Source organism: Fulvia fulva, chromosome 9 (genome assembly GCF_020509005.1).
Source record: "Fulvia fulva chromosome 9, complete sequence".
In the NCBI taxonomy this organism is placed as follows: domain Eukaryota; kingdom Fungi; phylum Ascomycota; class Dothideomycetes; order Mycosphaerellales; family Mycosphaerellaceae; genus Fulvia; species Fulvia fulva.
In genome coordinates this window covers 3411076-3437982 of record NC_063020.1, presented here as the reverse complement: position 1 = coordinate 3437982, position 26907 = coordinate 3411076, and the positions used below count along the sequence as shown (strand labels likewise).

The 26907-nt window shown below is 53.3% G+C and overlaps 12 protein-coding genes across 12 annotated transcripts; 6 read left to right on the top strand and 6 right to left on the bottom strand.

The window, feature by feature from the left end:
- Positions 1 to 37: 37 nt before the first annotated feature.
- CLAFUR5_09630 (putative secreted lipase) lies at positions 38 to 2118 on the top strand (the record flags this gene model as incomplete). The annotated part of the gene is made up of 5 exons (XM_047908778.1): positions 38 to 252; positions 324 to 603; positions 660 to 1159; positions 1230 to 1663; positions 1733 to 2118. 5 exons carry the CDS (start codon positions 38 to 40, stop codon positions 2116 to 2118), a joined length of 1815 nt encoding a protein of 604 aa, XP_047766165.1.
- Positions 2119 to 3739: 1621 nt separating this feature from the next.
- Positions 3740 to 3922, top strand: CLAFUR5_20279 (uncharacterized protein; the record flags this gene model as incomplete). The annotated part of the gene is made up of 2 exons (XM_059463115.1): positions 3740 to 3813; positions 3904 to 3922. 2 exons carry the CDS (start codon positions 3740 to 3742, stop codon positions 3920 to 3922), a joined length of 93 nt encoding a protein of 30 aa, XP_059319117.1.
- A 1440-nt stretch (positions 3923 to 5362) lies between these two features.
- On the bottom strand, positions 5363 to 5680 carry CLAFUR5_09629 (uncharacterized protein; the record flags this gene model as incomplete). Its single annotated transcript, XM_047908777.1, has 1 exon — positions 5363 to 5680. One exon carries the CDS (start codon positions 5678 to 5680, stop codon positions 5363 to 5365), a length of 318 nt encoding a protein of 105 aa, XP_047766606.1.
- Positions 5681 to 6767: 1087 nt separating this feature from the next.
- Positions 6768 to 7142, bottom strand: CLAFUR5_09628 (uncharacterized protein; the record flags this gene model as incomplete). The annotated part of the gene is made up of 1 exon (XM_047908776.1): positions 6768 to 7142. The coding sequence occupies one exon, from the start codon at positions 7140 to 7142 to the stop codon at positions 6768 to 6770; it is 375 nt and encodes a 124-aa protein (XP_047766607.1).
- Positions 7143 to 9328: 2186 nt separating this feature from the next.
- On the top strand, positions 9329 to 9693 carry CLAFUR5_09627 (uncharacterized protein; the record flags this gene model as incomplete). Its single annotated transcript, XM_047908775.1, has 2 exons — positions 9329 to 9369; positions 9474 to 9693. The coding sequence occupies 2 exons, from the start codon at positions 9329 to 9331 to the stop codon at positions 9691 to 9693; spliced, it is 261 nt and encodes an 86-aa protein (XP_047766773.1).
- A 255-nt stretch (positions 9694 to 9948) lies between these two features.
- On the bottom strand, positions 9949 to 11838 carry CLAFUR5_09626 (uncharacterized protein; the record flags this gene model as incomplete). The annotated part of the gene is made up of 5 exons (XM_047908774.1): positions 9949 to 10814; positions 10861 to 11068; positions 11116 to 11304; positions 11352 to 11527; positions 11589 to 11838. The coding sequence occupies 5 exons, from the start codon at positions 11836 to 11838 to the stop codon at positions 9949 to 9951; spliced, it is 1689 nt and encodes a 562-aa protein (XP_047766774.1).
- A 3873-nt stretch (positions 11839 to 15711) lies between these two features.
- CLAFUR5_09625 (uncharacterized protein) lies at positions 15712 to 17294 on the top strand (the record flags this gene model as incomplete). Its single annotated transcript, XM_047908773.1, has 2 exons — positions 15712 to 15901; positions 15955 to 17294. 2 exons carry the CDS (start codon positions 15712 to 15714, stop codon positions 17292 to 17294), a joined length of 1530 nt encoding a protein of 509 aa, XP_047766266.1.
- A 985-nt stretch (positions 17295 to 18279) lies between these two features.
- Positions 18280 to 19192, bottom strand: CLAFUR5_09624 (Amine oxidase [flavin-containing] B; the record flags this gene model as incomplete). Its single annotated transcript, XM_047908772.1, has 3 exons — positions 18280 to 18377; positions 18432 to 19112; positions 19171 to 19192. The coding sequence occupies 3 exons, from the start codon at positions 19190 to 19192 to the stop codon at positions 18280 to 18282; spliced, it is 801 nt and encodes a 266-aa protein (XP_047766772.1).
- A 756-nt stretch (positions 19193 to 19948) lies between these two features.
- On the bottom strand, positions 19949 to 20212 carry CLAFUR5_09623 (uncharacterized protein; the record flags this gene model as incomplete). Its single annotated transcript, XM_047908771.1, has 1 exon — positions 19949 to 20212. One exon carries the CDS (start codon positions 20210 to 20212, stop codon positions 19949 to 19951), a length of 264 nt encoding a protein of 87 aa, XP_047766771.1.
- Positions 20213 to 20718: 506 nt separating this feature from the next.
- On the top strand, positions 20719 to 22039 carry CLAFUR5_09622 (Oxidase FUB9; the record flags this gene model as incomplete). The annotated part of the gene is made up of 4 exons (XM_047908770.1): positions 20719 to 21184; positions 21241 to 21528; positions 21571 to 21639; positions 21702 to 22039. 4 exons carry the CDS (start codon positions 20719 to 20721, stop codon positions 22037 to 22039), a joined length of 1161 nt encoding a protein of 386 aa, XP_047766720.1.
- Positions 22040 to 22414: 375 nt separating this feature from the next.
- CLAFUR5_09621 (uncharacterized protein) lies at positions 22415 to 24223 on the bottom strand (the record flags this gene model as incomplete). The annotated part of the gene is made up of 2 exons (XM_047908769.1): positions 22415 to 23014; positions 23063 to 24223. The coding sequence occupies 2 exons, from the start codon at positions 24221 to 24223 to the stop codon at positions 22415 to 22417; spliced, it is 1761 nt and encodes a 586-aa protein (XP_047766232.1).
- A 1702-nt stretch (positions 24224 to 25925) lies between these two features.
- CLAFUR5_09620 (putative hydrolase R7) lies at positions 25926 to 26877 on the top strand (the record flags this gene model as incomplete). Its single annotated transcript, XM_047908768.1, has 2 exons — positions 25926 to 26441; positions 26512 to 26877. The coding sequence occupies 2 exons, from the start codon at positions 25926 to 25928 to the stop codon at positions 26875 to 26877; spliced, it is 882 nt and encodes a 293-aa protein (XP_047766715.1).
- Between the last annotated feature and the right edge of the window lie 30 nt (positions 26878 to 26907).

Here is a 26907-nt window from a genome sequence, read left to right as displayed (position 1 = left end):
AGTCGACGAAGATTTCCGTACACCAACCCTGCGTCCTATGAGCCGCAGATCCGGCTCACTGGTTCGATGCCCATGTATTCGGGACAAAGGTCTTATCTGCATGGCGCATGTCGTGCGGGAAGATGAGACAGCTGATGGACGCCAGAGATCCAAGTCTTCGTCGTATCCGACCCATCCCGCCAATGATTTGGAACCAGTCGTTCACTTGGGTCCTGCGGGTAGTTATAGGGGTATCATACAGAACAATGGAACGTGAGTGGACCTCTAGGCCCCAAGTCAGCCTTGTTACTGAGATATCGGCTAATCCTGGTACCACCAAACAGCGTGGCTAGTTGGAAAGGCATCCCGTACGCAACGCCTCCTGTAGATTCGTTGCGTTTTATGCCTCCAGAGCCTCTGGCGCCACAACATTCTTCCATCGTCGACGTGACGACCGATGCGCTCCGATGCGTGCAATTCGCTGGTGCCCCCTACGGTGTCATCAACTCAAACATGGTCGGACAAAGGTCTGGGCCGGGACAGGAAGATTGTCTCAAGCTATGGATCTGGAAGCCAGCCAACGCATCTGCGGAAGCTAAGCTCCCTGTCATGTTCTATGTTCATGTGTGTCCACTCTACATAACCTATATGGATAGCATTGACAACTGACCTCTCCACAGGGCGGCGGCTTGCAATACAGCGCGGCACCCAACAACGACTTTAGCGACTGGGTGGGTCAAAGCCAGAACTTCATCGCCGTCAACGTAGCTTACCGACTCGGGGCGCTTGGCTTCATGGCCCACTCATCGCTGCCATCGGCAAACGCTGGCCTGCTCGACCAAAGGATGGGCATTCAATGGGTCAAGCAGAACATCGCGGCTTTTGGTGGCAATCCCGACGACATCACTATCATGGGCCAATCCGGCGCAGGTTACGCCGTAGTGTCGCAGCTGGCCCTGTACGACGGAGACAACCAAGGCTTATTTCAGAAGGCGATTCCTCGTTCGGTCCAACGCTCGCCAATGTTTCCGGTCGATGAGCTTACAGATCGCAATGCTGAATACTTCCGCTTGCTCAATTGCACGACTGGGCAGGGTCAGCTCGAGTGCTTTAAGAGCGTGCCGGTGTCATCCCTTGTCAATGCATACAACAGTCTGTCCAGGTACAGGGCAACCAGTGGGTGAGTTGCTCGGACCGAATACGTCCTACCTCAGCTCTGATGCAACTTGAACGACTAACACGCTCATTAGGATATTTCAGAACCGCACATTTGGATCATCTGCGGCATTTCTGCCCATGATCGACGGCGTTACGTTGACAGATACTATTACGCAGCTTTTCAAGAAAGGCAAGACAGCGAACGTGCCTGTCCTTGCGGGCGCGGTAAATGACGAAGGTGCGAACACCGCTGCTCGCAACATCACGACCATTAGCCCATCGACCAACACAATCTGGAACTTGACGGATCAGCAAGTCTATCAGGCCGCAAGTTTTTACCCAGTCAACGCAGGCTTCGGGTACGCTAGCCCCGACAACTTCTTCCTTGGCGGATTCAAAGCATACATCCAGAGTGTCAATTCATTCGGTGAGGCAGGAATGACAGGTTCGGAACGCCTCATTGGCAAATATATGAGTGATGCTCATGGCGCCGATCGGGTTTGGACATTCCGATTCAACGCACCTGGTCAGTCTTTATCCCGAATACATCAAACTCTTGATATTTACGTGTTACGCTAACACCGCAGTATGGCAGGCGTCGGCACAAACTACACTGGCCATCAGTACCCACTGAGTTGGGTGGCCCACTCGGCTGACAACAGCTACTTACAGAACCGCACGTCTGTGATGACTGCCTTTGAGAAGGGAATGGCATCGGAGTGGCGTGCTTATCTGGGTTCTTTCATCCGCACTGGCAATCCTAACACCCAGAAACTGCCCAATTCACCAGAGTGGCCCAGTTATGGTGCCCTCAATGATTATGTCAACTCGCCCGTGAGGTTAGTCCCGCAGTTTGCGTACTCCAGCAACCCCGACCAAGACGACAGGACTAGCACCCAAGTTGAGGTGTCTCAAAAGGCACAGATTGAGCGTGAGGATTGGTGGACGTCAGATGCTCTTCTCGAAAGTATGAGGTTGTGAGTGAGTATGGCACGTGAAAGCTCTAGTTGGACTAAAGTAGACCAGGAGTATCGAGCCGCATACTCTGGGTCCCGGCGACAAAGGATGTTGCCAATACAGTAAGATCGATGCCGTTTTCAAGCATACCCAGTACACCTTCGCAATCACGATTTAGTGGGCTGTCCACAGGTGAGAAGGCAGGCATCGGCGTCGGTGCAGCGATCGGTGCAGTTCATGTCTGCCATCGAGCAACAACGACGACGAGCTCCTGTACCATATCGGCACAATGTGACCGACTGATAGCCAGAGAGACACAAGACATACAGTCAGCAAATCCTCAGAAGGCGGAAGGAACTACACTGGCCTGATGCGCTTTGGACTGCAGAATGCATCAACAGAGACCTGGATGCTTCTTCGAGGACGCACGAGTTGCAGTCATGATGCCCAGTTTGTACACAACATCGGGCCCCGGCACTGCTGACGGCATCAATCGAGAAAGAACAATCTACAGTTCATTTCCTCTCCACTCATCCTAAGCGCATACCTTGATGGAGTACGATTGGATAGGCCGGAGGGTACGCACGCAAAGGGTGGTTTGAATGGTCGATGGTACCGGGAGGTACCTAAGCTACACATGTTGGGTCAGGGCGAGAACCAAAGTATGTATGAACACAGGCCAATGATCAAGACACGCTGAAGTCACCGGGACAATGACTTGGACTTTGAACAGACGACACCCCTCGACACTTCCCCGGTCCCCAGTTCGCCGCCCGACCCCCAGCTGCTGAATCAAGTTCTAATCAAGTTCCGTCAAATAACGACTATCTTGCACGTCGCTGTTGCGCCTCGGGGAGGGCACATCGGCGGGGCCCCTACACCTGGCTCGTGAGGCCCCCCCTTCCCACTCGTTGCCAGCTCGAGTGCACGGGAAACAAAGATGCTATAGGGTCTTCAAGGTGCAGTTTGAGGTGCTCGTAGTAAAAAGCTCAATTAATGTGTCGGTCACTGGTGGGGGCTGATCGGGTAACTGGGGGTCACCAGTGTCATTCATACCTCATCACACAGGATGAGCGGATTGCTGTTGAAATCCAGGGATAGAAGATAACCATCCCATGCTTGCTCAGGCACGTGTCGACTCAATTGCTTCTGACCCATGTTGTGTGTTGCACCAACACTCTCTGTTCGCTGTTCGAGTCAGTCAATACGTTATTCAAGGTCGGCAAGCTTTTTGGAGGGACATCTTGCCAGGCCAGTCCATGCGGCAGCGAGTTTAATAGGATTCGGCGGCAAGAATCGACAAGTACACAAGTACAAGCTGTTGTGACAGCTCGTGTCAACGAACACACTCATCCTAGCTAGACGTTGTACTGACCATATATAAGAGTAGTGTTGCAGCTCGTCCTGCTTGGTGAATCGTCAACACAAAGGACAATCCTCGTGTGATCTTCCAGCTCTCGCGCATCACCTACGCAATACCAAACCAAACACGCCGCCGATCGGCCATCGGTCCTCAATATTCAGCATGCGCTTCCTGAAACTCGTTATCCACTCCCTCTGGCTATCGTGCGCTGCCGCATCGATCTCGAACGTGCTTGAACCCAACCGCCTCGAGACCCGAGCGCATTGTGACTGTTGCAGGACAATGGGCCCAGGGTATTGCTGGAATTATACGCCTAGCGGCAACTACGCACGTCTTGCCCCTCTGATATCACAGTGGTATGCTCTACTGACTGAACTTCTGCAGTGCTCTGCTTGTATCGAGAAGAAATGCCAGGACTTGTGTCGCTGATGTCGCGATGACCACAGCGGGAGTAGTGGACAATGAATCGCGATGCAAGACCAGATTTCCGGGAATGTGTACTGTACTTTTAAAGTGGTCAAGAGTTTTTACGTAGCTCGCAAGTGAGTCCTGAATTAATATCCGCGGCTAGATACCTTGGGTATCCATTGGAAGCAATGTTAACCATGTGCCATGTACATTGTGACCGAGGGACTGAACCTGGGATTGCGAGCTTCACTCCAGCATTTCAGCAAGGCTTTTGCGTCCGTAAGCAAGCATAGCGTTACATAGCAGAAATCACTACTTGCTCATGCGATCTGCAGCACGGTCCATCGATTGACAGATTGTTGTTGATACATACCGCGCTGTGCCTGTTGGCGAACTCGCAAACATACGGTCGTCGTACAACAAGCACTGCACGTCGGGTAGGGGTAGCGTGGATCGCACGCTACTTTGAAGTCCAGAAGGGTCGGTATAGAGCTCCACTCCGCTACGCTTACCCTTGGAGGTTCACAACCGCCAACAGCACATTTTTGAGTGAGTGCCTCAGGCTGAATGAACCGGCGTCCGGCCGACATCAAACTTGCCTGAACCTCATTTACACCCTCTTACCACGATCATGCGAAATCACATGGTTTGCAACCTGGCTGACTAGGATCTCTCCGTTCTTCGACAGGCTTTCCTACCGTATCCAATCCGCTCTAGACAGGCCGCAGGATTGGCCACACTCGCTCCTTACTCCGCCTCGGGCAGAATCGACACTTTGATCTGATTCGTTGCGACGACAACCACCCTTTTAGGGGATCTGCAGTCGCAAACGCCCGTCACGCTAACTGTAAAAGGCCTCGATCTTTGGATCCTTACAGAAGTGTCTTTCCTACAGTCCTGGGCATAGTTTTTACAACCCCTGTATTTACGCTAACCCCTTCCGGCTATCCATGTCCATCTCAGAAGGTGTTGCTACCTTCAATCTCACTATCAAGAATGGGTCAAGCTCACACCTGAGGACATACAACGTATATGCAAGAGTATGCGAGAACGCTGCGAGGCAGTAATAGCCAACAATGGAGGACACACCAGGTGGTGAGCTACGCCAAGCAGTGGATACATCCTTCCTAATGAGGAAAGGTGAAAGAACAGGGGCTGTAAAAACTATGCCCAGGACTGTAGGTTGCGCGCCACCAAAACTTTAAAGCTGACCAATCACAGAGGGGCTTGGTGATCGTCCGGGGCTGGTGATAGAGCTCCACTCCCTCGCTGACGCCACCACTTACGTGCTCGCAAGCTCGCACTACGGTGGATGGCTAGCGCTTGGTCGCTACGCTTAATCAAGATTAGCGTCAATACTTGGTGGCGTTGCCCGCGGTCTCTTAACACTCTCTCTGAATAGACACACCATCATCATCTTCATCAAGCAGCAACAAACAATGCATCCGCCACGCCAGACGGCGATCTCCATCGATCCAGCTCGTCATCCCTTCGCACTTAGAGCCAATCCGACACATCCACGCCCTTGGCTTTCACGCGCCCCAAGACCTCGTTCTGGTCAACCATGAACTTGGTGCTCTGTATGAGCAACTCATCATGCTTGGCGTTAGCATCTTTGGCAAGATCCCACTCGCTGAAGGTCGGCACCACGGTGTCCCACTTCTTCCCATCCGGGTCCGACACATTGAGCGGGTCCAGGGCTGAGACGGCCAAAATATTGGTGTACGTGTTTGCGTACGATATAATTACGCCGAAGGCGTCTTTACTTGGGCGCAGCTGCACCGGCCAGCGCAGCGTTGATTGGACGAAGTTCATTAACGCTAGCTGGCTGGTGCGGCGCGCCCATTGGCTAAAGCCGTGTCGTGTGGAGACTGCGGCATTGGCCGAGCTTGCGAGGCCACCGCAGCCTCTAACGATATGGCTGAAGACATCCACCGCGCAGCACCATAGCGACGTGTGAGCCTGCGAACACTCGAGCGGAGGTCGCTGAGCCCAGCGGAGTGTCACAAACACCTCGCGACAGCGCCGCAGGCAGGGGGGTCTAGGGGGTCTCCCCCGGAAACAAAGAAACAGCATTAACTTTAGCTTGTCGAAGGGCAGCGACATGCGAAGGGCAGCGACAGGAAGAGCAGCGATAGTGAGAGCGCCTTAGGCGTACACATACGAGGCTTGGCTCCGCCGCCTCGCAGCACATTTTTCTGTACCCATTTTCGAGATCCACAACTGTGGTAGATGTTGGGATGTGACGGTATTCCGTGAGCATCTTATCGTGAAGGCTTTTGACGGCCTTGAAGGCTGCATCACCCGTTGCATCACCAAACACGCCGTTGGGCTTCGTTGTGGTAAAGTCTTTGGCAAGCCACTCGTGGACCTTGCTGTGGTCGCTGCTATCGAATACCTGGACCACCTGTCGCGCTATGAGAACAGTACGCCAGGGGCAAGAACGCAGAACTTACTTCCTCTCCATACACAAGCGCCGGATGCTTTCGAGACTCAGGGCCCAAATGGTTATTGCATTACGAATGCTGTTGTTGATAGGGAGGACATACGGTGGAGTCTGGTCTTCGATTGGAATGGAGATTGAACGGCTTGCTTTTGATTACATGTAAAGGGTCTGCGGATTGCTGCAGAACCCTCCTCACTTGTGCGTCTCACTTTCGCATTGGCCATCACATGCGCTAGTGCCGAACCTTATTCTAGTGAGATATATCTTTCCAGCCTTTCCATCGAACCTACACCTCTACAACAACTTCGACACCACCACCACCACCTCCGACACCGCCACCACCTACCACCGCACGATTCCCGAGTAAATTTACGTGCATCCGGCCTCCAGAGGCGCTCCTACGACTCCTTCCAACAGGTCCACCCTCATCACCTATTCGGCTCCTCGTGTCGATCCTCACAGCCAGATCCATTTGGGTTCTCCATCCTGGCGTAAATTTACGTCGATCGGACCTCTAACACCCACCTCCTGAGGCTGTATCATCCTGGCGTAAATTACCGTGGAAGCCTGGCTGCTGGTAGCCTGGCTGGCCGAGTCCGCCGCCCTGATAGCCTTGCTGAAAGTTGTTGTTCTGCCAACCTGGTTGCCGTTATTTGACCAGCCTTGTGGCTGTGGATAGCCGTTCTGATAGCCACCAGATGGGTAGCCTGGGGCGGAGAAGTTGTATGATGCTGAACCATACATTGATGGAGGTGCGCCGAAGCCGGGGTAGCCATTACCCATTGGGCTGGCTGTGCTGCCATTATTGACCGTGTTGTTGCCGGTCGTCATATTGACGGATGACGAGCTCGTGAAGATGTCTTGTGGTGTAGGAGGGAATGCAGAGAACCGGAGGGTGCATCCCCGAGCAATCTCCGGAGGTCTACAACCTTGCGTACACACTAGGCAATCGACGCAAACATCACCAACATCGCGCAACTTGCGTGACAAGCAAAGGTGATCGCGAAGTTCGCTTCTCGTCGATATCGCGAGTATCGAAGCCGTCGCAGACTGTTCTTATGTTCACTGGGCAGGGTGCTGTGTGGCCGCGTGCTGGAACTGAACTCCTCAACCAAAACCAGGTGTTCAGTCGGACGACGCAGCGTCTCGAGGAAGTCTTGAGTCGACTTCCGGAGTGTGCCTTCTCCCTGAAAGAAGAGCTGCTCCGTGGAACTGAGGACAGTCGTACACACGATTCTGAGATCTCGCAACCGGTCAGCACAGCCATCCAGATAGCCCTCTGCAACGCTTTGGGCCTTTGGCAGCTACAGATGTTGTTCCGGCAGCTTTTGTTGGTCACTCCAGCGGCGAAATCGCTGCAGCATATGTAGCGGGCGCTTTGACAGAAGCCGAAGCAATCATAGCTGCACTGCACCGTGGGCAAGCCGCTAAATCCAAGTCGTCAGGGCCAGGTGCTATGGTCAGCGTCAGACTCAGCCGAACTAGCCTGGAGAACATAACGCTCCATGGTGCGACTTTGGCTTGTGATAACAGTCCTGTCAATGTGACACTCTCCGGCAGCAAGGCTGAGGTTGATGCAGCTGTCGATGTAATCGAGGATCTCTACTCAGGATGTCTCTTACGGGGACTAAAGGTCACGAGAGCATATTACTCTGCTCTCATGCATACCGCGGGCAAGCTCTACGAAGAGATGTTGACAGGGCGGATTCGTGGCACCTCAGCGAGGGTATCCTACTTCTCTGCTCTACTAGGCCGAAAGCTCGAAGCGTCTGAGACCATGGACCCGGTATACTGGAGACAGCATCTCCTTTCTTAGCAGGTCAAAGCATTCCAAAGCAACGCTCCTGGCAGGTCTTGCAACTCTATCAACTAGGGACTCCTATTAATGTCCCTGGCCTCACACCTCAATGGAAGACTTTGACAGAAGTTGATGGGATAACAGTAAGCGCATGTAGGTTTCCGTGGGCGTCCATCAGGTGCAATGTTCACCAAGTACAATCTGACTGGGGTTGGCGTTTCGCGCATCCCCACTGTTGCGGCCAAAATAACGTGAAGAGGCGGTTGATTATCACCCCATGAACCGACAAGGGTGTTGACAATCTGTCTCGCTGCAAAGCAAAAAAGTTAAGTATTACCCACGCAGTCTGTAGCGCTGTCCATCTGTCGCCAAAATTGACAGACGAGGTTCAGGCTAACCCTCGCCAACAAGCCGGCCGAACGCCGGTTCATGCACTCTAAACGCACGAGCTACACACAAGCAAAATTTGTGCAAAAAAACGCAAAACATACAGCACGAGGAATTCCCACGTGGTCACCCACCGTAGTACTAATCTCGCGATTCAATGCTTGAAGATGCCAGAGCGGACGGGATGGCTTATTTTCATTGATCTGTGGCCGTATGTGGCGGGCAATCGGCTTTTGGACTTTATGTAGCTTTTTGAGCCTATGGCTGGACTTGCTTTGCTGGGCGGGAGATGTGCTAAGTTACAAGATAAGTGAAGTATTTTCCATCTCAGAGGCTTTCGTTTCCTCTACATTTGGCGCTGCCGTTTGCGCCATCAGGGTTGCGATTGTCGTGCACTCTATCTTGATCTTGGATCATTCGCTACAGCAAGCATGAAGTTCTCTACTTGCTGGTTCGGAACCACATCTGCAGTTGATCTGCTCGCTAGATTCCGTCCAAATGGTAACGACGTCACTCATTCATTGTTGACTCATTGTTGGCCTTGCTGAAATTGGCCGCAGGTAAGCAGCACTACATCTGAGGACACAGGTATGACTCAAGAATATCTTGCTGAACTTTACTTTAGAAAGTTTGCTGCAACTAACCAAGATACGGACTTTAACACCTGCACACTTGCGAAATCGCGACCTCCTATCTGAATTTTATCGAGCACCTCACGTGCAGCGGCAACATTACGGACTCCATCTCGAAACCAAGGGGTCGTAACTGCCTGGCTGGTGTGAGATCCTTGTGCGGCTACAGAGGTTGCACCAGCAAGTGGGGAAATTTGGTCATGCCGGTCGCGACAAGCGTTCAGAGAGCCCTTGCCCAGAGGTGAACTTGATCGGTGACATGGCCGATATGGACGAGGCTCACGCAGCCCAAGCGAAAGACATGACTACGCCTCCATGTAACAGCACCAGTTGTACCAACCGCAGGTACGCCGAAGCCTGGGTTCGCGAAGGAGATGGTTATTGGATTCTTGACCTCAATATTCCAGAGAACATTGAACGATACTCGAGATGTCCACCTGTGATCCACGATGGCAGCTTGGCCCACGATGAGCTTCACAAACACAATGTGAAGTCAAGCGGCGCGATCTGGTACCACGAGACTCATCCCTATGTTACACCAAACATTGCCAGGACCGAGGCGTAGGAGAAGGCTAAGGGGAACAAGGAAGCGAGGCAGAAGCTTTTGAGGGACTACGAAAGGCTATGAGAGAATTTCCTGGCGGAAACGGAGGGCGAGGGCGTGAGGTAGGAGTGAGTTAGCTAATTTCACTTGCCTGTGGTCGTACGTGCTCATTGGGTCAGCATTTACGTGCACATCGCCTGATGTGTTGTAGCCAACGAGCATAAACTAGCGCGAGATCGATCATCACAGTTCCGCATCATCGTCAGTAGGTATTGGTCAGAAGCCCAGATCACTGAGCATATTTTCAACCTTGAGTTCCTCTCGGTATCCGGTGAATATTTGGTCGATAACATCGGCAAGCCATCGGATGGTGGACCTCACCACGAAATGGGCCTTTGTGTATTCCCAATACTCAGGGTACCAGCCCGAACATTCCCAGTCCACAATGCCAGTGATTGCCCCAGTCTCGTCTGCGAGGATGTTCCGTGGATTGAGGTCGCCGTGTGTAAATACAATGTTGTGCTTCTTGTCATGGGATGGACGCGCCTTCTCCTGTAAGTGCCTGCTGTAATCAGCGGTCAAGAATTGGTGGAAGTCCGTCACGGTGGCGAAAGTTAACTCGTGGAGTTGAGATTCCCCGATCCGCCAGTCTAGGATCCCACCGCCTACAGAGTTACAGATTTGAGCGCCGGTGGAGGAATTGTTAGGTATACTTCTGAGCTGCTCGAGATACCCCCCAAGATCTTGTGTGGCCTTTTGCAATTGCTCATCGGTCATACCGGTGAGTAAAGTCCCAATCGGTCGCCCGGGAACACGAGTCATGAGCAGATACGATTTGCCTTGGTACTGCAATGTGTCAATCGGTCTCGGCGCAGGGATGGTGGTGTACTTCTCGACGAGGCGTAGCGTCTCGAATTCGGCTCGATGCCGTGGGTACCAGCCTGCTTCGGCGATCCTCAAATAGAGGCCGAAGGGGAGACGGTGCATTCTTTCAGACAGGGTAGGGCCGTACAGCCGGTGGCCAACTTGCATAAGTGCCTGGTAAATTTGAGAACGTAGCAATACTGGCATCAGCCGGCCAACGTGCCGCATCGCGAAGACGATGGGCCGAGAAAGAGCAAAGTCGAGATAATGAGTCGCGCCTTGTGGATGGTCAGCTTGGAATTGGCTTGGTGAGAATGCACTTACTTCGGCATTGTTGTGCTGGGCGGGATTTCATATGCTCAGCAACTTGTATCCAAGATAAGGCCTCAGAGAAGCGGCGGTTGACTTCGAAAAGCAGCGGATTTGGGGCAGTAGCAAGATCCCCTGATCGCTCAGAAAATGTCACAATGTTGTTGGACACCCAATCTGGCGTTGACCCTGCCAGACAGTTGACACATATCGTGTAGGAATTCTGGGCAGTTTAGCATAGGAAGAGAGAGCTTCGTATTGTCGACCGACCTTTTTGCCAAAGGGCATCGCTTCCATTGACAGGGCCCCGCTCGCAAAGAGTTCAAACGCATCTTTGGACAGAAGTAGGAACTGCTTGAGGTGTCCCGGCGAAGACGTCGTACTAGTCTTGAGCACTGATTCGAGTTCTCCGGCTTTAGCGTTTCCAATAAAAGCTGCAAGCATTCGAAAAGGCCTAGTCTATCGGAGTCAATAGATTTGCGCAGGGTGATAATCGGACGACTTACACCCTCGTTGGCTCTCAGATGGTCAAATACATCCGGCGGAACGATGAAAGCCGATACGTAATCGTCGAGTGCCACGGTAGAAGTTTCGGCTCGAGAGAAACAGCAAGCTCCACCGTGGCTCTCTAGAAGGGCCTGCTTTTGTTGTCGATCCAGTTTTGCATCGATAGTTGGGCGAACTGTCAGCAGTCAGCGCCAATAGAGGAATGCCCTAGGGCCGGTAGGACAGTCCAGCCCTACCCTTGGTAACGAGAAAGATCCAATCAGCCAGAAACTCATACATGGTCGCAGGTCCACGGCCCGACGTCTCCTGCAGTAGGTATTGGGCGGCGACTTCGCGATCCGCGGCGTTCAGGATAAAACCGGCGAGAATGACACGCTGCGGGTGTGATAAGCATGACAGCGCCACTAGGGCTTTGTATTCGAGCGAGTCCTTGTTTCTGCAGAACAGCTGAGATGCTGAGCCCACGATGTTGCGAGGACAATCCATGGTAGGGTATTGCTTGGATGTGGAGTTTTGGTTGGAGGAGGCGAACAACGAGAAGAGAAACGCAGTGTAGTGAGTAAACAAACTCAGACCAATCAGAACCCCTGTTGCTTGCTTATAAAGCCAATCACAACGAGCCTGCCCCTGCTCAGCTTTGGACGCTGGTGACATGTACGCTCGATTAGTACTAACTTATGCATTTTTCATGTCATACGATAGATATTCACGAAACGACTTGAGATGTGGTGCGTTAGTTGAAGAATCTACGGAAATGAGACTGCCTTACACAGGCCAGCATGTGAAGGGCACGTGCACAATGGTCCACCTTGCTTGAAGTGAATACCCCATGGTCATTGGCGTACGGTCGTATATGCTGGATGCAGTTTGTTGCATGTATATATCTGCAAGCTTACCCTACGGCAGACTACAGCTGGTGGAACTAATGACTTGACCTTGCGATCGAGAGATGGGGAACATTATGGCTGGCGCCGCTCGGCCGTGCAACAATACCATGGTCCCTAGTAACACCCAGCAACAGCCAGCATAGATGAGGAGCAGGCTCAAGAAGCTTCTCATGTTGCTACATCTCTATCCACGTCGTGTTCACTGCTGAACCGGAATGAGCTTGCACATAAGTGGCTTCTTCTCCCACAGAATACACCTTTTGCAGCAAGCGCAAGGCACGCTCCAGGTCCAGAATATTCTCCGGGTCTTTGAGCCGCTCGGCGGGGTAGTCGTTCTTCTCTGGATCGTCGTGATCACAGAGGTAGAGCGTGTAGATCAGGTCTTGATCGAGACCCCATCTGTCTCCTGCCCCCCCCCCATGCATTCCCTCCAATGGGCGCTCCACGCCTGCGTCAGGCCGCTCTGATTGTGCTCGAAGCTGTCAGGAAGATAGACCTCGATGGCTGGTCGTGTGGCGCAAAGTGTAGCGGCGTTCGTTCCCACGTCTCCAAGACCACGACGGTTCGTAACCCAGTTTTGCTTGTCATAATAGAAGTTGCCGAGCTCGGCGGCTCTGGTCTCTTCTTCGAGCTCGTCATCTTCGTCTCCTTCTGCGACACCGAGTGCTTTGTTGTTCGCCTTTTCGATTCGAGCTGCTTCCTCGTCGTCCACGTCGTCCCCGTGCTCGTCGCCGTCATGCCGGGACTCAACAATTTCGCTCGTGCAAGGAGCCGGTTGCCACATTTTCTCCCTCTCGTTTCCGGCTAAGGCAGGCTCGTCGAACGGGATAATGTCAAACTTGTCTCTCTCTTCTTGCGGCAATGCGTCAAACACCATTTGTCGATAGATCTTGGCGCTCCTCTTCGTGTTGCTTGCCAATCAGGTTTCTCTTCTTGATCTCCATGACGAGTTTTCCCAGGGGCGAATTGCCGCGCATCTCCTTGATCTCTGCAACACCGTCGGTGCTCAGGATATTAGCCAAAGTCTCTACGGTCTCGTCATCGAACGATCGGGTTGCGATTGTGTTAGAAGCTGTGAAATAGATACACCTGGTAGGCTGGTCGTGTGGTACGAATGAACGACACATACGGCGACGCGCTGTAAGTTCGACTGCATCGGTACGGCCTTGCTACTTAGCTGCACGCCAGTGTGTTCAAGCAAAGGCCTTTGCTTCAATAATAGGTCGAAGCGCCCGGCGGTATCAACTTTGTCACCTGCCCTCGGCGTCAAGAAAGCAGCTGATGACGGCAGCTCGGAGGAGGGAGACGACCATAGAGATAACGACGACGAGCATGACGAGCCAGAGGACGACTTTGAGGACCTAGATCCAGATGAAGAGTCCGATGGAGCAGATGATGACTTGTCGAGCGAAAACACCACACGGTCTATGGGCAGACCCCATTTTCGACTACGGGCAGACCCAAGCTGATGTAATCAATCAAAGTTCATCAAACCACATCCCCACCCCCCAGCCCTCCGCTGTACCTAGGGCCTCCTAAGAGATCCTCCCTCCCTTCGGGGGGCCCCTCCTACCTTGGGTCCCTCCTAGGTTTGCTTCGGCTACGAGAAACAGAGGGCTATTAGCCCTCGCCGGGCGGGCAGGTGCAAAGTTAAGTCCTCAAAATTTGATTAAAAATGTGCTGTTGGCGGTTGTGAACCTCCAGAGGGTAAGCGTAGCGGAGTAGAGCTCTATACCACCTCTTTCCGGCTTCGTAGAAGGTAGCGCTACGCTACCCGTAATCAAGGTATTGCGATAATAGATGCGTCAACAACGCGAGCATATGTTTCTTGCGAGTTCGCCAACAGGCACAGCGCGGAGGGCAGGTCACGTGTTTCCAGCAACTTGAATTAGTCAGGTCTAGCGAATTTGTTTCTCCGACCCGTGCGATTCACTCTAAGGTACCTCCTACCTCCTAAGCTCGCTCCTTTGCTCGCAGAATGCTGTGTACACACGGATAGCGCTCGGTAGTGCCTTCGCTCGTCTTTGAGGCAGGCCTCTGCCTCTCTTCAGCATTTTTTGATGACTTGGCAGAGGTGGATTGGCCGATAGCAAGAGACAAGTCGGCCGAGAAAGCGGTTGGCCAAATTGTTGATTGCCGCATGTATTAAAAGTGACGACTGACTTTTTGGATCCTGAGCGTACTAGGCTAAACAAGCTAGGGATTCGATGATGATATAGCACTGCGCGAGCACTTCGCGCAGGTCGCTACAATCGTCGTATCGCTTTAGCACGCCGGCAGGTTCAAGCATCAGTGTTTTTGGTGAAGACGACGACGCGCCCGGCGGCAACGAACTTTGTCCACAGCCCTTGCAAGACGAGAAGAGAGCTTTGTTATAATAAGAAGTACCCAGAACACCGCCGCCTCTTGGCACATTTTATCGGATGCGACTGAGGCCGTCGCGTTTTTGCTGAATGTGAAGGGACTTGCTGGCTGGAGCTCAGTGGCAGGCTGAGGATATCGTTGACATTTTGCCTGTCCTTCGCTCTAGATGGACTAACTGGATGCCGGATCCAGAAATATGGTCTTGATGTAGTGACCAACGAGCAGAACATAAAGTTATGCATTTTTATGCGAGTTACGCATGCTGATTTTGAACGTACGCGTCGCGCAAACTTGAACGACACCTCACCTTCTTCATGTCTGACCAACAACCAAGACTGGGGCTCTTTTGCGTTCGAATCGCCTCCGGCTCGCCATTCTGCCGCTTCAGATGATCGCCGTCGGTGGTCTAGAGGATGATGATTGTCTTCGAGCTGACCTTGTTGGAGTCTTCGTGTTTCGTACCATCAGATGGTCATGCCGGGAGAGGTGACTTACTCCGAGCGGTGACAGAGCCGGACGCACCTGGTGACCATTGCGGTGATGAGGTTGCAGCAGTCTTACCCAAACGCGAGAATACAGGGGAAGTTGTGTTTGCCGCTTCGAGTGTGGCGTTACTACTGCAGCACGGATCTGCACCCATGCATTGCTCACAAGATGTAGATCGATATGGGGCAGCTGTCATGTTCTCATCACCCAATCAATCACAGCTATGCAGCTCCGACTTTCCTCTTGCGGGCACCATACCTGAGTTCGCTTTGCTCAGACGCCAGCCACATTCCACTGGCGCCGCGGTATAATGGACTCCTTCACAGCTGAGGCGTGCGTCGCGAGCTACCCGATCGCTGAAATGATCTGCTACCTTCGAGCTGGTCCAGTGCCGTTGACGGTCTGCAGCCATAGACGGCGAAATGGCGTTGCTAAGTGTGCTCCACAGTGCGCGTGTGCATGAAGCTCGAGCTCCCCTCAACACGACGGAACATTTGCGTCAGAAGCAAAAGGTACACCCACGCCAGCAAAGGATATCAATCCGTCTTGAAGGCATCCCGTCGTGTCGGCAGTCCTTTGAAGCACAGGACCTGGGCATTGTCAAGCAAGGACGCTCAACAGCATGGATTCGACTCTCGACTTCGTGACGCGCACGAGACACGCGTGGCAAGAGTCCAGACAACCTTCTGCATTGAACATACATCACGAAGCTGGACACGCCAACGACCATGACCCCAACCGAGATGGACAGTATCGAACAGATTGGGTTGAGGAGAGTCGGGACCTCAGGGAGTTTCGCCTGCTGGTTGGCAGTAAGTAGAGTCAGAGGACCCCCATCCAGACGTCCGAACTGAACATCGAACAGTCTACCAGGACAAGACATTTGAAGCACCAAACGGCTTCAAGCCAAACCGACGACCACAGCCATCAATCACGAAACGGCCAAGCCCGAACATGGGCATCTACACCACAGTATGCGATGCAGAGATCAAGCAGAAACGGGATTACAAGTTCTTCAACAGGCTCATCACAGGCTGTCTTGGACTACAGATCGTTGTCGCAGCCGCTTTGACAGCGCTTGGTGCTGCCAACGGGAGTCGAAGTGCTGTGACAGTCTTCGGAGCAATCAACACTGTAATCGCGGGATTCCTCACATATCTGAAAGGCACTGGCCTTCCGAACCGGCTCAAGTACTTCCAGCACGAGTGGGGCAAGATCCGAGAGTACATCGAGCAGAAGGAGCGAGACTTCGCGTTTGGCCAGCCTGGAGTCTCTGTCAACGAAGAGATCCAGACGATTCGACAAATGTACGATGATGTGCGAGCAGACGTGGAGCTGAATACACCAGATCGCTTCGTGAGCGTACGTGGCATAGGAAGAAATGGACCGCTTACAATCAGCCAACCTGGAGCACTCTCTCAACCGCCAGTAGCTTTCAACCCCGATTCTTACATCAGCAACGGCAAGAGTTGGCTCAATGAGAAGGAGACACTGGCGAACACGGCAGCAATCAAGGTCCAAGGCCAAGCACAAGGCATGTTCGCCAATCTCGGCCACCTGAAAGAGGTACTAGAGGACAAAGTCAAAGACATCGCTCATATGGAGAAGGAGATTGAATCGAATGGTCGCAACATGGTTCACGAGAAGAAGCATAGTATCCTGGGCCAGATACAGTCAGCCGTGAAAGAGGTTCAGCATCTGGGACAAGAGATCGAGCAGAAAGCGAAAGAGGCGGCACACGAGAAAGAGCTCGAGGCTAGGCACGCAGTTGATCAATCACAACAAGCCGCGAGAGCTGGTCTTGCGCAACAAAAAGAAGCCTTAAACGCACAGCGGGATGCCATAAATGCCTCGATAGTTGCGAAGAGACTCGAAGCCGACAATGCGATACAGGTTTCTTCAGATGCGGCGAGAGATGGCTTTACACAGCAGAGAGATGCGGTTGGAAACGTGCTCGCGGAGAAACAGCATCAAGCTGAGCGAGCCATCGATCAGTCCACCGATACCGCCAGAGCTGCTCTAGCACAGCAGCGAGACGCATTGAATGCTGGTCTGGCACAGCAACGAGACGCTCTCAACACCGGCCTCTCTCAACAACAGGATGCATTAGATCATGGTCTCACTCAACAACGCGAAACCTTGAACACAAGCCTTGGTGGATCGGAGCGGCTAGTGCAGTCAAGACCGGACGTACCACATCAATGATAACTTCACGCTTCTCTTGTCTGCTTTTCCAGTGGCATGTGAGCTGACGTTGCGTACGTTGCAGGAACCTCACAGGAACATGTTGTGCGAGACGTCGTTCCGACGTAGTGAGGCTGACTTTGCCGCTAGCTGAGGCCAAGCTGATATTCAGCCTGTAGCTGTAAGGTCCGTACCGGAGTTCGCGTCAACAGCGTCAGTCCGGGTGCCGTCAACCTCAGCTGGTGCGCACCTCCCGCACGAGTGTGGGTCCTCACTACCCGTGTAACAATTGGTAGTCATCTCTGACTTATCGGCCGACGACACATGTCGGTACAGCGACTCGATATAAGTTCCATTGGCGTCGACCATCCCGATGCCTTCAATGCATCAACGCTGTCATGAGCAACGTCAATAGACTCTTTGGCTCCCAACCCGAGCAAGAGAAACGAAGTCAACATTCTAAGGACTTGGGTCTCGAGCTGGAGCGTATCAATCGAGCCGGCATAGCCGTTGTAAACAATCGGGACTGGACATATTCGACAGAACAGTCACAAGAAGTGCTTGCCCACCTCACGCCTACCTGGTCCGTAACACACAATCAAAGAAGTGAGCTTACTCTCGACGAGAGCATGAAGACATATAGGCAATGGGCCGAAGCCAGCCCTGCCTATCGCATCGAAGTTTTGAGCACTTCATCCGATATTGACTTCCAGAATGGCACCGCGAACGTTCATATGCAAGTCGACATACATGATCTCAATGCTTCTCACCAATCAGTGGTCCTGCGCGGATATAATCTTTTCAGATGGCGGCGACAGAGGCAGGATAGTGGTGAGGTCAAGTGGCGGTGCTGGCATATGTCGACGATGAGAGTTCCTGGCCATGGAGGCCTGATTTGAAGCAACATCGAGTGCCTATCTGAGAATAAATATCACTTCTAGGACGATGTCGGCAAGGGTCCGCAGCCGCATCTGCATTGACACACGCAATGGCCAACGTCAACCATCTAAAGCCTGGAGACGATCTTGCTCAAGCCAGTGATGACTTCTCCCGCGCCACGCTCACCGCTACGAACAGCACCTTCCATATAGCCTTTCCACTCTTCTACAAAGAAGTCAGCAGTGTCCCCGAGCATCGAACAAAGAGCAGAGCACATACCGGCAGTCTCCGTCCCAACAAAATGGACGTCCTGGAACGGCTCTCGAATCGCATGACCAACCGTCGACAACACGCCCGGCGGCAACGACGGACTAGGACATCCAAACCCCGAGAACTCCTCATCGCTCCAAGGCAGCGTAACAAACTCAACCAGCTCCGTCCTAGCGTGTGGGGAATCGTAAAACGCAACAATCCGATCCAGCAAAGCAGCCTCTCTCTCCTCCTTCTCCTTCTTCGACCACTCGAGCGCATACTTTCCAGCCATGAAGCACGTCAGAATCCACTTCTTATCTACCGGACTACTAGTATCCCTCACAACCGCAGCAGGACCTCTAAACGATTGCGTCAAACCACAGAATCCTTTCTCGACCCAGAAGGGCGATTTGAAGACGACCATGACTTTCTGGTAGAAACCGTAGTTGTAGGAGTCGAGGAGAAGCTGCTTTGCTAGTGGGAGTGGTGGTTGGAAGGTGATGTTCCTGAGGACGGGTGGAGGGACGCTTGTGATGACTTTTCTTGCTTTGAAGGTCTTGGTGGCGGTGCTGACGAGGACTTCCTGTTTGCTGCGCTGCTCGATGGAGATCATGGCGTGGGATAGTCGAATTGTGCCAGCGGGCAAAGAATTGGCCAGTCCGTGTGCGAAGGACTGCGTGCCTGAGCGCACGCGTACGTGTTGGCCACCTACGAATGGAACGCAGTCAGCATCGAGAATTATACGCCCAACGAGGGGCATACTCACCACCCTTCCTATCAGACCGCATCTGCACAACCCACCACCAGACTTGCAATAATTCAAAAAGAACAGCGCCGATACATCCTCCGGCTCATGCCGCAGCATAGCTCTCGTCCAAACCGACGCCGTCTCCATCGCCTCCGGCGTAGCCTTATTCCGCTCCAGATAGGCCTTAAACGTCATGGAATCAAGCTCCGCATCCTCAGGATAAGCACAATCAACACGCTGACAATCCGCTTCAGCATTATCGCGAATGAAAGCCACATCCGCCCTGGCAGCTTAGGCAAAAGGTGGCAGCTCTCCGTACGGAAACTCCTTCCGCTGGCCAGTCTCGTCGATTGAAACACATTTGCCGTTGGTATTTTGTTCGATTAGCTCGAGACCGAATTTGCGAGCGAGGGAAATCATATGGCTTTGATTAGTATCATTGATCCAAGCCGCGCCGAGATCCGTAATGGCATCGCCGCCTGAGACTGCTGTGCTCCAGGTTCAACCACCGACGCGGTTCCTCGCCTCGAGGACGATGCAGGAGAGCCCGGCTTTGATGACTTTCGTAGCGGCTGTCAGCCCTGCTAAGCCCGCGCCCACAATCACCACATCATACGCCTCCTCCGGCCTGACCACTGACAAAGCATTGACCGGCTTCAACACCGCAGCCCTCTTCGCCACAACAGCCTCAATCTCAAACAGCCACTTCTCCCCCGCCAAAATCGCCACAGGAACCAACGTACAAGCCGGGCGATGTCCTCCTAAAAACTTCTGAACATGCCTCGTATGCAACCTCCTAGCGGGACCAGAAGCCAACGATATAGAACCTCAACGACAAGATAACTTCGACCTTGCAGCCCGAAATCAGGATGACCTTGCGCAAGTTCAGCAAGGCTAGCTCGATTTGGGATATGTAGTCGTCTGGAACCTCGCCGTTGATGTTTGTGCCGGGCTGGCCGGAGATGTGGACGAGTTCTGAGGCGCTTGAGGCAGCGGCGGCAGCGGCGTGGTAGGAGGTTGCCGAGAGGGCGGTGTCGATTGTTATGATGTTGGAGGTCATGGTACTTTAGGAGACTGTGGGCTGTGTAGTGGATGGGTCGAAACAGTGGGCTCGGTGAGAGTGCCAGACAGTCATGGACGAGGGTAGACGGTGTCTTGTGCTCGTTTACTCTTCAAGTCAGCTTGGATCTATTTGTCAATGCCTGACGAGAAGAGCTGAGCATGGCACATATGTAGACGGACGCTTCTTGGTATAGCAGGTTACAGAGAGAAAGCTTATGCAGCTAGAGCTCAATGGCCATGATAGGCCAACACGGGATGGCACGTGACTGGGAACACATGCCTTAGCGAATTCAGCATATTGCCTGATGAGGCTAAGTCGCAGTCATGCATTGTCGTGCTCCTCCCAGACCACGATGCACGTGAACGACCAGGCAGAGCTGAAGTCCGCTTCAAGAAGCCGTGGATATACTCTCGCAATCAGCAATTTGTGAGGCATTCCGTCGTACATTACCGCAGCACTTTAGAGTTGCTCTTGCCTCGAGATCCTTCAGCGCACGGCACACCATGGCCACAAAACGATCCCGCTTCGACGACCGCGTCTTCACAATCTCAGACCTCGCAGCCGAAGCCGCAAAACGCGTCCCCAAGCCCATCGAGGAATACATAAACTCCGGAGCCGGCGACATGGAGACCCTGCACGATAACCAAGAGGCCTTTCGACGGTACAAGCTCCGGCCCAGAGTCCTCCGGAACGTAGCAGATGTGGACACCTCGACATCGATTCTGGGCTGCAAGGCTGCATTTCCTCTTGGCTGGTCACCTTCCGCAGCGCACGGACTATCACACAAGGACGCGGAGTTGGCCACATCCCGGGCAGCGGCGAAGAATGGGATTCCGATGATACTGTCATCCTGGTCCAATACGAGGCTGGAGGATGTTATTGCGGCTGGGAGGGGGAATGCTTATGCGATGCAAGTGACGTTGCTCAAGGACAAGGATGTGACGCTCCAGATGATCAGGCGAGCAGAACGTGAGGCCATCGCAATATCTGAGCGCAGACTCCTCGTGGCTGACGTAGATCTGCAGACGCCGGATACAAGGCACTTTTCGTGAGTGTTGATCTTCCGATCCTTGGGAATCGAGTGAACGAGTGCCGCAATGAGTTTGCGTTCCCGCAACATCTGTCGTTCCCAAACCTGGCTTTCGTCAGCGACGAGACGGTCAGCACTGATGACCTAGATTATGGTAAGATCTCGAGGATATCATTACTGTCTGTACCGGTCGAGCTAACTCTTGTAGATCCAAGCGCCGAGTGGGATGAGCTCATACCGTGGTTACGGCAGCATACAAAGCTTGAGATCTGGCTTAAAGGAAGTGCGTAGCGGCGACTCTCTCATCTCACTAACCGTTGTCCAGTCTACTCTCCTAAAGACATCCAGCTTGCGATTGACCACGGGATAGACGGAGTGCTGATATCCAATCATGGTGAGTCCCGACCACTGATGTACCTTCTTCTGGCCATGACTGACGATAGTATCTTATCATAGGTGGCCGGCAGCTTGACGGTGTTCCAGCGACGTTAGATGCTCTCCGGGAATGTGCACCGGTTGCCAAAGGCCGGATAAAGGTTGCGCTTGATGGCGGCATTAGGCGTGGTTCAGACATCTTCAAGGCCCTGGCTCTCGGTGCTGACTTCTGTTTCGTCGGCAGGATAGCGGTCTGGGGGCTCGCCTACAAAGGAGAGGCTGGAGCTGATCTCGCGATCAAGATTTTGCTTGATGAGTTCAAGAGGACCATGATGTTGACCGGATGCAGAAGCATCAGTGATATAAGCAAGGACCACTTGTCGATCTTTGACTCGGAGAAGACTCTTGCGAAGCTGTAGATTAGAGGAACATGAGATGCATATGGTGACTTTGTAGATAGTCACACCAACTGTAGCTTGTATCGTGTTGCTCCGCCCTATGCTTCCACGTGTGCTCTGCAATTGAAAGTGCAGCTTGCGCGGTATGGAAGCCGCAGTCTCGGAATTGGTCAAACCACTCCCTGAAGAAGGCTTGGTCCTCGGGATGAAGCGCCTCACATGCGCCGATGAATGCTGGCCACAGGAAACCAGCTGTGTAACGAAATCGCGCAGGGTAATGGGTCTTGCAATATTCCAATGACTGTCGGATCTTCTGCACTTGTTGTTGGAGGATGATAGGATCAACATCGTATAGCCGACGATAAAAGTACACTCGTAGACCGTTGTGGAGGCTGGTCAGCATGTACTGTAAGTCACCGCTTGATAGGCCTCGTCCTTACATTCCACCGGGAGTGTATGCTCAACCTGCCAGCTCGAGATGCATTTCTCCAGTGATTGTGCGCGACTAGAGAATTCTTGCCAACTGAGTGAGTCGTCTCCAGGATTTTTCTTCGCGACGTCTCTTTCATTGGCCAGGCGTATGGTCTGCGAGAGTAGAGCCAAGAGAGACTCTGGTACACCGAACATCTCCGGATACATTGTTGCATCCCAACGACCGGGGTCCTGCAGTAATAGATCGTTCTCGCCGCGTTCGCGATCCTTGATCTCGAGCATCTTCTGGCCAAGCTCCTTGTTCCAGCGAGCAAGACGGAACGACCGATCTCTTCGGGCTGACATCTCATCTGCAAAGGCCATCGTGCAACGCCACGTGCCTGTGCTCGTGCGCGAAGACGAATCTGCGAGCTGAGTGCTCTCGTACAAAAGTCGAAGGAAGCCATACTGATGATGGAGTAGTCGGACCTTGCGAGACTTGGGCTTGGAAGGTCCCTTCAATCGAATGAAACGATCGGTGTCGTACAGGTACAGTGGAGCGTGCTCTGCATCTCCGGCAAAGAGCTTGTGCGATCAGCACGTGTGGTATCAGAACAGCAGATGTTCACTTACAGTAGCAGTGGCCATGGTCAGGAATGCCATTAGCACTTGCTTATATTTGGACCGCTTCGGTCCCTCACACAGATCGCGCAGCATCTGTGCGAGATGGCGCTGGGCCTTAGCCTTGAAGTCCATACCCTTGCTGCTCCAGAAGCTTCCCGCGTTTCCCAATGACTCTCCACGCAGACAGAAGGCTGAGATGGAGAGCATTGCATAGAATATTGCCAAACTTGCATGCCTTGGGTCATCTCCCATCGTGATGGAGCCAAGGGTCGCTAGAGACGTTGGAACGTGGAGCACATGCCATAACGTTTTCGCCCGTATCAGTGGTGACAAATAGTTGGTTATGACAGTGTCTTTGTAGTTGGATAGTAGGAACAGAGCGTCCTGTGGAAGGGACAGTGGCGGTGCAGGCGCAGCTGTCAACCTGGGCGAGAGCCAATCCGGAGGCGCCTCGAACTGCACAAGCTGGCTGTCACAACCGGTCGTGACATCTGTGGACATCTCAAAGAAACTCGCATCGAAGACTGGGCTGTCAATGTTGAGCATGCCTGCATCGTGTCCCGTCTGAAGGCCGGAGAATAAATGCGGGAAGAGAGCATCGAGCGCCTCATTCGACATAAGAGGCGAATGCTCGTCACGTATTGCTGCAGTACAGAAATCTTCCACTGGCTCAAGAGGGCTAGAGTCTGCGTCGGTCGATATTGTGTGGACTGAGATCTCCTGTCCGGCTACAGTGCTTGATCCGAACACGCCGAAGGGTCCATACTGCAAGTCGAGAGGGAGGATATCAACAACGACATCTTCGGAAGACTTGTCATCCAGATCCAACAGAAGGCGGTTGAGAGTTCTCTGCGGTGCGCTCTGCGCCAATTGCCTGCTCAGTGAGAGCTGTTCCGCGTCAGTGTATAAAGGTCGCCGAGACATGGCCTCTGGGTCCACTTCATCGTCCAGATCGAACAGGATCTTTGCCTTGTAGCCACCACATGCAAGGCCCAAGTGCTTGCATATAGCACATGTAGGCCGTCCCTCATCGCACTTCACGTGGCGTTTGCGACACGTCGAACAACCGCCCAGCGATCTCATGCGGCTGGGTCCCGATCCAGATGCGGAAGTTGTCGGCATGGTGGGCCGTCGTGACACAGAGGCCTTCTGCGCTCGTGTGCGCGGCATGTGCGCAGGTATGGACTGAAGTGCGCTGCATCTTGTGGCTCATGATGATAAAAGCATGTGAATGATGGCTGTAGGAAGAGCAAGTCTCTGCGCCGAGTGACCTTCCTCATGGGAGAGAGCCGTCCGCGGCAAATCCCGGGCTGCGATTAGTTGATGTTCGGCAAGATTTGATGGACCCGGTTGGGAGCGTTTCTTCTGCGACAAGATCTCTCCTCTGCAGAACGGCTCTTCCACCTCCAGCACATAGCAGAGACTTGTCATCATGCTTATCCGCCGACCTGGACGCCGACCTCAGGACGACCAGCCGCCTCGTGCACGCGCTCTAGAAGTGCAGCAGCCATTGTCCACGCCTGCTCGAGCATCCCCCGCCAGGTTGTCCGGTTGTACAGAGCATCGCGGTAGATCTCTCGGTCTGCACCACTCCACCTCTTCCGCGCCTCGTTCACACGCGAGATCCGAGTCTTGATGTGTTTGCTATCGGAGCCATGCAGTCGTCATCGGCATGATGCTTCGAGCTATGCCGTGCTGCAGCAGCGCCAGCTGAAACCGGGTGCAATGATGCGTACCATACCGATGGAAAGCCCAGACTCTTGCCTTCCTGTTTTCCGCTCGCTGGAACGTCGCGCCGTCCACAAGTCCTTGGAATGGTCTCCAGTGCTGCTGGACTCAGGATACATGTACTGGCCGTTACCGCCTGGAGGCTCTCAAAGTGGACGACGCCATCGCGTCGTACAGGAACGACACGTTGACGCAGGCCGCACCAAGGCCACTCTCATGTGATGCGTTTGTTTCCATCCCAACTCCGCGGCTCTCCAATCTGGGAGAGTTTCATATATGTACGTGATCAGATCTGTGCAACGCTCGTAAAGGGTTAGGGTTCAATGGCGGCGGGCGAAAACTATGATATATACATGTAGGTCGGGCAGGCTGATCATCATGCTATTACGGCGAGCATCACTTCCTCGCCTCACTCTTGCTCTCTCATCACTACTGTCTTTGGTTTAGTTGACTCCTGCCCGGCCTAAGTCTTTGTGATTGTGCAAGTGCCGCCTCTCACACTCTTCAGCACTGCATAACATCAAAGCATCAGCACATTGCCACAGCCGACCAACACCAAAGAACGTGGGTGCAACTCTGCATTGACTACCCCTACTGCGTGCTGCTATAGCGTGAAGCCACGCGAAATAGGTACGCCACCAAAGTCTAAAGCAGCACCTATTATAGGAATTGGCTAACGCTCCAGGCACAGCACCTTGTGATCTGGCGCCATCCTGCTGGGGATCATATGAAGATTGCGAAGGAAGCGTTGAAAGAAACAGCACGAGCTCAAGTCAACATCGCACACGGAAGCATGTGCAGCAAGCAGAATTGAGTTTCGAGCCCTGCTTCACTCTTCTTTCACGAGACTTGGTGCGAGGAGCGAGATACTTCACGACTTGCAAGCCACAGCTGAGCGGAACCTCGCTGGAACGAAGGAACATACGAGAGCCACAGCAGGATCGCTATCCAATACCAACGCGCGAAACAACAAGGCAAGACTTACGACCAAATCATCAAGCATCATCCTGCCTCACTTCACCGAAGCCTGCCAAACCATCAAAAAGCCTTCAAACCAACGAACCACCGCCACTCATCAAAACCAAAGACAACTCCAAAACCAACATCGAAGACACCACCCAAACCACATCCACCACACCCAAAAATGCCCTCCCTCAAACTCCTCAAATCCCTCCTCCCAACATCCTGCTTCCCACGCCTCCGCCTCCACAGCAAAAACACGAAATCACCACCCCCACCATGCACCCCCTCAACAACCATAATCCTCTCCCACGGCGCCTTCAACACACCCTGGCACTACAACCTCTACACGCACGCCCTCCAAAAGGACTCCTTCCGCACCCTTTGCCCGCAACAATCCTCATCAGGCCCATCGCCGCCTCCGAATTCTTTCGAATCAGATATTGAACTTCTCAACGAGACGGTCCGGACGGAGTTGATAGCTGGGAGGGACGTGCTGTTGGTGTGTCATAGTTACGGCGGTATCCCGGGTTGCGAGGCGTTGGCGGATCTGGATTTGCCGGAGAAGGGCGTGGATGGAGACGGACAGAGGATTGGGAAGGTTCTGGGAATTGTGTTCGTTTCTGCTTTCGTGGCGGAAGCAGGGCAAAGCCTCGTGACGTCGAAGATGGCTGGTAGAGCCAGCTGGGTACGGGTCGAGGTACGTTATCCCAATCCACCCACTGCATGATAGTTGCAGTGCAGGTCTAGATACTGACAAAATTCTCCAGGGCCCCCTCTCCCACGTCACCAACCCCGGCCCAACCCTCTTCAACTGCGTCCCCAACGCCACCCTACGCCAGCAATTCGTAGACCGCCTCGTCCCGCAGGCCTCAGCCTCCTTCATAACCCCGACCAAACACGAAACCTGGAAAGACCACCCGTGCTACTACATCCGCTGCCTACACGACCAAGCGATGTTCCCCGAGGAACAGGACTACTTCATCCGGCGGCTTCAGGAAGGGAATTCGTCCGCGATGGTGCAGGAACTGCCGAGTGATCATGCGCCGTTTGCGAGTATGCCGGAGCGCATGGCGGAGGTTACGGGGGAGATTGTGGGGGAATTGAGGGGTGGGATTGTGGAGAGGTTGAGGTGAGGGAGTGTGAGGTGAGATGAGGTGAGGGTT